The sequence below is a fragment of the Podarcis cretensis genome (assembly GCF_951804945.1).
Source record: "Podarcis cretensis genome assembly, chromosome: 2".
NCBI lineage: Eukaryota > Metazoa > Chordata > Lepidosauria > Squamata > Lacertidae > Podarcis > Podarcis cretensis.
In genome coordinates this window covers 61619018-61631175 of record NC_137171.1, presented here as the reverse complement: position 1 = coordinate 61631175, position 12158 = coordinate 61619018, and the positions used below count along the sequence as shown (strand labels likewise).

At 41.1% G+C, this 12158-nt stretch overlaps 1 protein-coding gene across 3 annotated transcripts in view; it reads left to right on the top strand.

The window, feature by feature from the left end:
* Positions 1–12158, top strand: part of RASGEF1C (RasGEF domain family member 1C) — an 89362-nt gene that overhangs the window by 44181 nt on the left and 33023 nt on the right. For 2 of the 3 annotated variants that reach the window (XM_079967608.1, XM_079967610.1), the window contains exons 2-3: positions 6708–6889; positions 10002–10124. In XM_079967608.1, the coding sequence (XP_079823734.1) occupies positions 6710–6889; positions 10002–10124 (303 nt within the window). In that variant the 5' untranslated portion in view covers positions 6708–6709. Of the gene's footprint in view, positions 1–2950; positions 4240–6707; positions 6890–10001; positions 10125–12158 lie in introns of those variants that run through there. The other variant, XM_079967609.1, reaches the window with a different exon arrangement.

The following is a 12158-nucleotide window of genomic DNA, read 5'->3' as shown; positions in this document are numbered from 1 at the left end:
ATTACATTCAAAGCACCATCCAATTTACCAGATCCTCTGAATGGTTCATAAAATCCAAATACTTTAGAAAGCTAGTTCTACTCAGAATAGACCCATTGAAATGAATGGACATGACTAACTTAGCTCTGTTGGTTTCAGTTTGGCTACTGAAGCGAGAACTAATGTTGGGTACAATTCAATAAATTCAAAAATCACCATAAAACCATCACAAAGCTGTACAAGATTAATAAAAACAATAACAAGCAGTACTAAAGGTAAAGCAGAATTGGTCTAGTTATTGCAATCATTATTAAAAGACCTGGGGACACAGAAATACCTTCCCTTGGTGCTGAAAATATGCTTTTGTAGACACCAGATGAACCTTCATAGCGACAGCATTCCACAAATGGGGCACAACTATCCACATTTGGAGACCTGGAGAAAGACCTCTGATTATTACAGTCTTATTTGCAGTGATTTCCATGCTGCTGTTGAACAAAGTAGGAGGGGATGGGCCTCTTAACTTCATGGTTTGCAAAGCGGGACCAAAGGTTTCCTCACAAATTATTACCTCAAGTCCTGCAAGCAGGGTTAAGAGAGCTGTGCCCACCCTGAGGCTGTTCACAATCATTCAAACAAGTCTCTGCCTATTCCAGGGTTCCTGCTTGAATGCCCATAACAACTGTAGGTTCAGGAAAAGTTGGCTGTTAGAGAGGAAAAAAGCAGCCCTGAATGGTTCTCACAGATGAATGCTGACTTGATGATGATGGCACAGGGACTATGGTTAAAGTAGGACAATATCTAACAGAAGCCTCTTGGGTGACTGATTTTCTATTGCTTTTAAAAGAATCCTGCTCTTCTGGGGCTGAAGCACCTTTTTCTGTTTAAGCAGAAAGAGGCTCCTGTGAATCCATACTTCTTGTTGACACACGCTGCACAGAGCCAACTTGTTACACTAACCAAAAAATGGCTCTCTGCCAATTTATAAGTATGGATAGTCCAAAACTGCCTCTATATATTTCTAAGTTCTTCTTCACTGAGAATGCCACTCTCCTCCGCCCTGCAAACACACCTGCACTTTGCTTCCAGCCTAGATTGTCTTTCTCTGTGCCATGAGGCCAATTCTGACATAATCTCCCCAACATCCTGACGTCCTTGGAATTAGTGCCAGTGTTATTCTTCACCCAGCAGCCGTTGGATGTGGAGCTGCCTACCTGACTTGTTTAACTCAGTGGGTTTATTGTACTGATATTTCATTGGCAGCTGAGTCTTGGGTTCTTTCTGGGGAAGAGCATGTGCCCCAAAACAATATATTGATATAATCCCTATATTTTTTCAGTTATTCGTTTAGATTGGGGGTAGCAAACCTGGTATTGTACAGATGTTATACCTCAGCTGCCATCATTCCAAACCATCAGACATGCTAACTGGGACTGATGGGAGTTGGAGTACAACATCTGGAAGGTGTCGCATTGGCTATCCCCAGTTGATATATGCAAAGTATAACAAAACAATCCCATAGCAGAGCTCAAGTCAAATGAATTATATTTATAATAGCCATAAGCTATTGAAGACAGCAGAGCTATGTTGTCATGTAAATGAAGATAACAAATGCAATGAATATGAAAAAAGGAAGAACTGAGAAAAATAAGAGAAGAAGATATGTGGCTGCTGATCCCTTTCCCCTATTGTTATGCATACAAGAAATAAAGAAAGAAAAAACTAAATCCTAGTCCTGCACAATGAGGAAAAAACAGGATTTTGCTTTTCTAATGTATGCAGTATAATCTGTCCTTCCAGGCAGCTCCTGTTTTTGTCTGTTTGTTTCAGTAGGATAAAGTCTAGCAGTATTGTATCTCATTATTAGAGAAATACACATCCCTGAAAGCAAAATGTTCACATCCACTGAATGAAAAGCAATTCTTCTGTGGCTAACAAACCATGCCAGCCTTTCAACAACTATATTTACACGTGTGTTTTGAGCATTATCAGGATGAGCGTTGAATCTGGAATAGAAATACACGCTATCAAATCCCTGCTCATCTTTAAAAGCTTTGGAAAAATAACTGTTGCTAAAATCTATGTGGCATAGGGCTGGTATGGAGTTAAAATGTGATAATTATATATTACCTCAGTCAGGAGTAACTTCAGGAGCATGTTGCTTCCGCTTAGCTTTCAAAAGACATTTGAAGTAGTATAATGTGCATTTATTACACATTATCTGGGAAGTCTTTTGCTTAATTTCTGTTAGCTAATAAATCTGGGGTTGAAAGAGGGGATCTGTGGGGCATAAATTATGACACAGAATGCACTGGAGAAAGTATGAGACAAGTAATAAAGTGAAGGAATTTCAGATAAATTGATGGAAGTCAAAAAAGAGAAGTAAGATGTAATTAAGATGTATGGAATGTACAAATTTGTTTTTATATTTGAAAACCAATAAAATATATTATATAAAAAAGAAAGTGTGAGACATGAAAAAAATTAAAAAAGAAAGTGTGAGACAAGTCTGATACAGTTTTGCAACCTTTTTTTTTAAAAGCAAGCAAATACCAAAAACAACAACAACAACAAACACACACCCGTGGCTGTAGTAGTTCTACATCTGTGAAATTCATTCCTCATTCTATACAGCTACATACTTTTATAGAGATTATTGCCATAGAAACAAAACAGTAATATGCTGGCAATATGCTGGCAATAAGTGGGATTTGGCCATCTTTCCAGATTTAATACAGTATGTACACTGCATTTAATGTTGGATGAACAGCAATCATTTGAGGCTGGGAAGATTACTATCAATACACTGCATACCCCCCTTTAAAACAAGATACTTCTATAACTTCTTTCCTTGCTAGAGTAACACAAATTCAATTACTGTTAATGAGCATGCTGTCCTTTCAGAATCAAGCCTTCTTGTTGTCTTGTTTGGTTTTTAATCAAGAGAAGGCCCTTCCCCCCTTTCTTTCAGTAGTTGGAGATCCATCACTGACAATATTATTACAGATTTTCTAGAAACAAATGTAGGAGTGACTCAGACCAAACTGCAGGGACTTTCTCATTGAAGGACAAGATAATGAAAATTCTATTAATGAAGCCTGAATAGGGTTCAGTGCACTGACAACCTTGTCATTCAAATCCAAGTGAAGTAACATGTCTTTTCCACCACCACCTTTTGTTCATAGTTAAAACTAGCGAAGCATTATTCATATTACACGCTTCTTCCATCTAACATGGGATCCAAGTCAACACACACGTGGTTTCCAGGAAGTCTCTCATCCAGGTACTGAGCAGACTGCGACCTACTTGTCTTTAACAAGGTGGTGGTCTTATGTGCCTTCAGACTATACCCTGGCAGTGGTCCAAATCTAGAGGAACAACAGGGACAGTGCATTGTATTAAATGCTAATAATATGCCTCAGAATGGCTGCTCCATGTATTAATTTATTAGGAACGTAGGAAGCTGCCTTATTCTGCACCAGACCATTGGTCCATCTAACGTAGTGTTGCTGACATTGACTGCCAGTGGCTCTCTGGGATTTCACACAGTGTTTTCTCCCATACCTACCCAGAAATTTTAGGAAACTGAACCAGGGCTTTCTACATGCAGAGCAGATGCTCTACGAGTGAGCTGTGGCCTTCCTTATTATTCTTAAGATATTTCTGGTGTCTCCAACTCCTCAAAAGATTCCATCAACGGAGTCTCTGAAAATTTTTACACATCACTTAGGAAGACAGGCAAACTAATACCAGTGTACTGGAAGAAGCAAAGATCACCAGTGTCGAAGCAATGATTCTTCAACATCAACTGTTGTGCAGATGTCTGATTATCGTCTTCCAAAGCAACTGCTCTATTCCAAATTTAAAAATGGAAAGCGTAACGCTGGTGGTCAACAAAAGAGGTTTAAAGACTGTCTCAAGGCAAATCTTTTAAAATGTAGTATAAGCACCAACAATTGGGAAACACTTGCCTGTGAGCACTCCAGTTGGAGAACAGCCTTTACCAAAGGTGTCATAGACTTTGAAGGCACTCAAACTCAGGACGCAAGGGAGAAACGTGCTAAGAGGAAGGTACACTTGGCAAATCCACACCGTGATCAACTCCCGCCCAGAAACGAATGTCTCTACTGTGGAAGGACGTGTGGATCCAGAATTGGCCTCCACAATCACTTACAGAATCATTGTTAAAACCGTGTTTATGGAAGACAATCTTACTCGGCTATGAGTGATTGCCAAAGAAGAAGAAGCATGAATAAAGTGGTAAGGAGTGCATAAAAGCAAGGTGGAAAAGAAAAGAAAAGAATTTCTTCTGCACTTTTTAAGCCAAATACTTTCTCCAAGCCATTTTTCAGGATTTTTTGTTGTTGTATGCACTATTTGGATGTTCTTTGCTGTTGTGCTGCACGCTATAGGAACAAACAGTAGGACTGCATAGAGTAGCCCCACATCAGATGTCTGCAAATACAGTGCGAACATCTGGATCAAGGGGACCTTTGCACATAGAGTTGTATACATTAAGGTTTCCCTAGTATCTGCAATCCTGGTCATTCAGAGTTAGAGGTCCCAGCAAAGGCTTTATGCACATAACTACTTGCCATAGCCATTCACACTGGGTGCATAGAAGTCAGGAGATGTGCAGATAATAGCAGGGCCATCGCTGATTGGTGCAGCCCTATTCCTTATTCCTGGATAATTCAACATGAGAATAGAGAGGAACCAGAATAGACCTCTTCTATAGATATATATCTGCTTGATGTTTTCTATTCCCTTTGAACAATGACTAATGTTTGCACGATGAAGGGGTCCAGTAGATAGAATCATAGAATCATAGAATCATAGAGTTGGAAGAGACCGCAAGGGCCATCGAGTCCAACCCCCTGCCAAGCAGGAAACACCATCAGAGCACTCCTGACATATGGTTGTCAAGCCTCTGCTTAAAGACCTCCAAAGAAGGAGACTCCACCACACTCATTGGCAGCAAATTCCACTGTCGAACAGCTCTTACTGTCAGGAAGTTCTTCCTAATGTTTAGGTGGAATCTTCTTTCTTGTAGTTTGGATCCATTGCTCCGTGTCCGCTTCTCTGGAGCAGCAGAAAACAACCTTTCTCCCTCCTCTATGTGACATCCTTTTATATATTTGAACATGGCTATCATATCACCCCTTAACCTCCTCTTCTCCAGGCTAAACATGCCCAGCTCCCTTAGCCGTTCCTCATAAGGCATCGTTTCCAGGTCTTTGACCATTTTGGTTGCCCTCCTCTGGACACGTTCCAGTTTGTCAGTCTCCTTCTTGAACTGTGGTGCCCAGAACTGGACACAGTACTCCAGGTGAGGTCTGACCAGAGCAGAATACAGTGGCACTATTACTTCCCTTGATCTAGATGCTATACTCCTATTGAGATGGCCCCAAACAAAGTGTGATCTGCCTCATGACCACAGAGTGAACTTCAGTGGACTGGGTACATCAAGAGATACCGCCCAGAGCAATTTTGTGGGCCTCAGCAAGGCAGGCAGGCTGCTACTGATGGCGTAGCTGGCGTAGGAACAGGGCCAGGGATGGATCCCAAATAGCTTTGGCAGAAGAAGGCTTCCTTGCCATTTAAGAGGCTAAGTACGGTAAGTGCTATAACTGCCCTGCCATTGCTGAAACCATCTGCTTATGCAAGGATTTATCCTCTCTTCTCCCACCCATGGGAGGCCCAGGGAAATATCTATGGGACATTTTAAAAGCATTGTCACACTTATATCCTGCTGCCACAGCCAGATTGCTGCTACCTTCGCAATCCATAGAAAGCCCCTGTGTAATTTATCATTATCATCATCACTTGGCACCTTATTATCTTTGCCTTGTTTACCCTCAGCAGAAAGCACTGTGTGAGGCAAGTTATTTCTGGCAGAATGAAAACTAAGAATGAGAGAGAGAACAGTAATACATATCCACCCTGTGGAATGTGAACCTAGGCACAATGCTAGGGCACACACTCTTAATTTCTTTCCCCTCAAATAAGAGTTGATTCCTTAATGTTTTAGTTTAAGCAGGCATAGACATTGAGTTGTTTGAGTTATCAAGATGTGCTGTCTGCAGAATGTTAACTACTGAATTCAGGTGTTAGAAACTTGACAGGTTTATTAATAGGAATATATACAGCTGCCTGACAGGGCTCTTACAGGCTTTCATCTCAGCTACAGGCAGGGAACCTGTGGCTCTCCAACTGCTATTGGGCTCCAGCTTCCATGAGCCTCAGTCAGCGTGGTCAACTGTAAGGGATGACGGGGCTTGGAATCCAACATCTGAAAGGCCACAGTTTCCCCATCCCTGACCTAGATTAAGGGCAAAAATGAGGGGAGAGTCTTCAGGCAGTGCACAATTAATTAATTGTTCTGAAAATGGCCATCAGAGTGTCATGTGTCACTCAGCATCTTCAGGGTCTGCAGGCTCTGGAGGAAGATGAAGAGGCAGATAAGGAAGAATGGGGAGGGGAGGCTGGGCCAAGGAAGGCACTTCCCTGTCAGATGGTAATGTTGGAACAGGAGTCCTAGCAAGCAGCAAAATTCTTACTGGAATTTTGGGGGGAAAGGCAGCTCTTTTTCCAAACACCTGAGAGATTTTGCAAACCTAAATCTTTCCTTTTACTTATTCACTGTTGGGTAACATTTCAGTTTATGGCCACAGCTCTAGTTGAACTTTTCTGCTGACATTAAGATCTTGCTCTGTCTTCTGTTACAGGGATGCCCCAAACACTGAGCTCTACCAGCATGTTTACTCCTTGTGGCTTCAGCCCTCATCATCTACATCCACCCAAAGAAGGTGATGAAGGAGGGCTGATCTTTCAAGATGGAAACCTCACCTCAGCATCTCTTGATGCTTTAATCCAGCATCTTATACCTACAGCTGACTACTACCCTGAGGTAAGTCCTATGTTAATGTAAGCTGCCACATCGCTTTCATGAACTGGATCATTGGGAGGAATTATTGCTATGTCCATCATACTGTCAGGGCATGCATTTCAGCTAGCCAGACAGAATGTTCCCCTCTCCCTTTTCACTTACTGTTCTGGAAGTTCTCTCAACAACCCCTAGAGCCAATATTTTTTTTGGGGGGGGGGGGAAGAGGAGAGAGAAGAAAGCCCCATTGCACAAGTGGTGGTCTTTGTGCAGGGCTTCCACTGATGGGATTCATCCATTTCAAATCCCAGTTCAAGTGCTAGCTACCACTTTAAAAGTCCTAAATGATTTAGGACTAAGGTACCAATGGAACAACATCTCCCATATGAGTCTTCATTCATGTTTCAGTCATTGTGGGAGATTTAGCTGAATCCCACTGTTGTCGGAGGTTTGGTTGAGGGCTTTCAACATAGTAGGAGGTCTGCTTGGTTTATGGGGCATTAAAATGCTATTTTGTTTGAATGAGCTTAAGGGCTTGAGTATACTGAATGTGATCTCCCATACTGTTTTACTGAATCACTGCAAGTTTTATCAATAGTGTACTATACTATGTGAGTTGTAACCCACCTTGGGTATTGCTGTATTCAGTGGAATGATAGGGAATAAATATTTATGATTATGTGGTTCTTGTAGAGCTCTTTCACTCTGAAGTAGCATGGTTGCCCAAGTGGAAAGGAAATTTGTATCATGACAAGAATTGTAAATGTTTGATGAAATGTAGGATACACTGCAAGATAAATGGTTCTGTGTAACCCTTCGATTTAACCTGAAGTTTGTATTATTCTTCCTAGACTTCATCCAAATCACTGGGGCAAAGTCAAGGGGAGGAAGGGATGTTAAACAAATATCATATACTAAGAATAGCCTAACCAGCTGGATCAGGGGGCAAGTTCTTATTATTGCTAATTCTAGTTTGCTAAATGCTGCTTTCAATTGCACTCACAGTTAAAAGATCTTAAGTTCCATTTAGTTCAATTACTTCTAAACATGTATAACTTAGGGCTCAATTGCAGCCACTGTTAACTTGGCTTTTATTGTTACATCTAGAGCTAAAAGTACTTCATTAGTGAGAGTCTATAGCCTAACAGCTTTTGATTGAAAACAATGGTCATTTACATAAAAAGAAAATGAGCACTCAAGATTGCAGCTTTACCCCATGAAAAGAGTGGCTATTTTTTAAAAAAACTCCACTCTGCTGGAGATGAATGCTCTACGAAGGCTAATGCTTCAAAGTCAATAATTGCAAAATTCAGCAAATTCTGACATTTTTAGCAACACACACATGAACATGATACATATCCATATTATATTCACAGTTTCATATATTCATAGATTAATTTTTTCCTGTGAATGAAGCATGAAAAAATTGGAAACTAAAAGTATAACAAAATTATCTAATTTATTTGCCTGTTTGTTTGTTTGTTTGTTTGTTTGTTTTTTGGTTGTGAAGCAGATGTTTAATCTTAACATTGTTGGTTTTTTCTTCATGTAACACTGCAGGACTATACAATACCTTATGCATTTTGCATAGGTGCTGTTTAATTAGCTGCAACAATATTGGTTTTTATCCTCAACCATGTGTCTCAAAAAATGTGGTTAACAGTTTTGATCTACTAATTACTTGAAATTAAATCATATTGCGTTCAATATAATGTAATCCCAAGTAAGTGTGTAAGATTCCCAGCATTCTACTTTCAGCCTGCTTGATATCATTAGGAAAATGATCAATGGCTATATCAGGGGTAGGCAACCTAAGGCCTGGGGGCCAGATGCGGCCCAATCTCCTTCTCAATCCGGCCTGGGGACCGTCCGGGAATCAGCGTGTTTTTACATGAGTAGAATGTGTCCTTTTATTTAAAATGCATCTCTGGGTTATTTGTGGAGCATAGGAATTTGTTCATATTTTTTTCAAAAATATAGTCCAGCTCACCACATGGTCTGAGGGACGGTGGACTGGCCCATGACTGAAAAAGGTTGCTGACCCCTGGGCTATATGCTATATCCACAGTTGGAGGCAGTAAGCCTCTGAATACCAGTTGCTGGGAATCACAGGTGGGATGAGTGCTGTCTTTCAGGCTTCCCATGGGCATCTGATTGGCTACTGTGAGAACAGCAACTGGACTAAGTGGGCCTTTGGTCTGATCTTGTTCTTAGAATCTAAAATACATACATTTTGGTTGTGATCTTATACATAAATTGCAGGGAGTTGGGCTAGATGATCCTCAGGGTGCCTTCCAACTCTGATTCTATCTATCTAAGCTGATGGACACAAGACAAGATTGGAAAATGCAATCCTATACACATGTGGTACTATACATACATCTGTTGTTGTAATCGTAATCATTATTTTTAAAAATGGCACTAAAATGTTGATGGATTTTCACAATAGCTTTTTTAAAATAGCAAACTGAGATGTGGAAATATGGGAAATTTACTGTTGGGAAAAATGAGAAACTGAGAGAAACCAAAACTGACAGTCACCCATCACTAGGCTGTAAGTACGGCTGGATCATAATAGACATTTGTAAAAGTTTGCATGATAGCGAACGGATGTATTTTACCCCATCTCTCATTGTAATAAAACCTGTGGGTTATCCAAATAAATGAATGATGATAGACTCAGAACAAACAAAAGGAAGTAGTTTTTCTCCATTCACATAGTTAATCTGTGGAATTTCTTTCCAGCACGTAGATGACTTTACAGGGGGATCAGACAATTCAATGATGATTAAGTTTTAGTGGCTACCAGTCATGGTAGCTGTATGCTGTATTGGGAATACCCATTTCTGGAGATCCAGAGGGTGTCATGTTCCACTTGCAGGGGTTCCAGAGTAAGAAAAAAGATGCTGAACTAGGCAGGCACTTGGCCTGATCCAGCAGGGCTCCAACTCCTATGATACATTCCCCAAGGAGAGCAATCATTATATTACAGCTGTTTATCTTGTACCGAGTAAGGCTCTGTCTTCTTTTCAATATATGTAATATCTCCTCCTTGCAAAGTCTTGCTGTGGGTTCCCTTTGAGAAATCATCGCTCATATTTATTTGCAGATAAGTTTGCCTATTTTCCTTTTCCAGAAGGCCTATATCTTTACATTCCTACTGAGCTCAAGACTCTTCATTGAGCCTCATGAACTTCTGTCCCGAGTTTGTCACAAGTGCATCGAGCAGCAGCAGCTGGATGACCCAGTGCTGGATAAGGTTAGTACTACCAATGGCAGGCGGGTGGGACTGCCTTTGCAAAGAGCTGCCAGTGCTAGATCAAACTAAAGAAATTCCCTGGCTTTACTCTCTTTTGAATCTTTTGATTCCTTGCCGCCTGTGTGCATTCACTCCCATGGGGTTTTTTCTTGATGCTGAGTGCCTAGCATGGTTGCATTCTAACATAACATCAGTGCCTCTGAGCAAAGCTGCAGGCACTGGGTGTAGCAAACGCTTCAAATCCCCTTCTATCTTCCTCTTGCAGCCTGTCTCAAGTCTTCCCAGGTGGTTTCCCTTTCCTTTCTTGAAGGTTTTGCTGAAGCCTTCAGGGTTCCAGGAGGAATCATTTAAGCTGTGCACTGTCAAGAGCAGGTGTCACTGCAACGCTATATATCTCAGTTTTGCCTAATGCATCGTCCCTTAGCCCTAGGCATAGTTTGCAATCTTTCCAGGCTTACCTGTCACTGGCAACTCCCCATAGCAGAATTGCAATTGCAATGAATGCCTGCATGACAAAACAGTAATATATTTGTACTTGGAAGCACTGCTATATATCTAGCTACACATCAACAACAAAAACAGAATTGTGCTGTTGTTAGGTAATGATTCCCTAACAGAATGCAGAAAGTAATGTTTTTATTTGTAGTAAAGTCTCTTCATAAATACAATGGTCTTGCTTGCTCAACTTGTTGAACCTTAGAATTGTAGGACACACTTGTGGGATGTATTATTACTTGAGCTGTCAAGTACAACATTTTCCTGTTGCCTAGAATAGACACACGTGCGAATGTGGCTCCAGACAGGGAGGACTTTCTGTCATTCCTGCTCTGGAGCTTCCTCCCCCTATGTGTGACCAGGTAGATGGGTGTTGACCCTAGCTGACCATGCAACCATCTCTCTCTTGGACTCTTACTCTCTTACCCTTGGACTCTCACACTCCTGGCTTTTAGCCAGCGCATGGATCAACCTTCACATAGGATGGAGTCCATAAACAGAAAGTCTGAGATGTAGCTCAGACTTCTTTTCACTCTAACCACTAGATAAAGCCGGTCTTCAAATTACTGCTGTGAACTGAATGTGAGTAAAACGTTATTCTTACTTTTAAAAAAGACTATGTTGTGTTACTATTATTTTAAAAGGGAAGGGGAAACCTACTGGGAACAATCCAAACTAGACAAGCCAGAATGGATTGCTTAATTTAAGGATTCTAACGAATCATCAACTTGTTTCCAATATGTTGCAAGGGGAATGTGTTCTGCTGTTTACTCACTGGTGTGAGTGACGAGGGTTAATATCAAAACAATATTTCCTTGGAAACTGGGTTAGTTTAGTTCCCAGAATAGTTCCCATCCTCAACTGTCAAAACTTTTGTTAGAATGTCAGCAGTGCATGAATAGCAGCACTGTATTGTGCTTTTGCTTCTTCAAAGCTGAGTCTGGTGGCAGGGAAAAGATTATAATACATCCCCCATCTGGCTATTCTGTCACTGAAAATTAAAAAAAAAACCTGGTGTTAAGAGTGATAGTTTGTGGTGTGAACTTGGCCTTTGAAGCTTATAAAAATAGCCCATGTTTAGCCTCAGGAAGATACTAATTCACCCAGAAATATTCAGACTGCTGACTTATCTCATGTGACCCAACAAGAAGATTCTCAAGGTAAATCTTTATTTCCTGGCTGTTTATCTAGAAGAGGAAGTTTCACAATGCAGTCCTAACCATGTTTACTCAGAAGTAAGTCCTACTGAATTCAAGTAAGCAGGATTTGGATTGCAGCCTCAGTCAGTCTTACTATACAGTGGTACCTTAGGTTACAGACACTTCAGGTTATGTGTTTTCGGGTTGTGCACCGCGCCGAACCCAAAAGTACCAGAACGGTTTACATCCGGGTTTTGGCACTCACGCACGCACAGAAGTGCTAAATCGGGCTTTGTGCATGCATAGAAGCGCCAAATAGCGACCAGACGCGGTGCTGCGGGTTGCAAACTCTGCGGGTTGTAAACGTGCCTCCCGCCCGGATCACATTTGCAACCCAAGG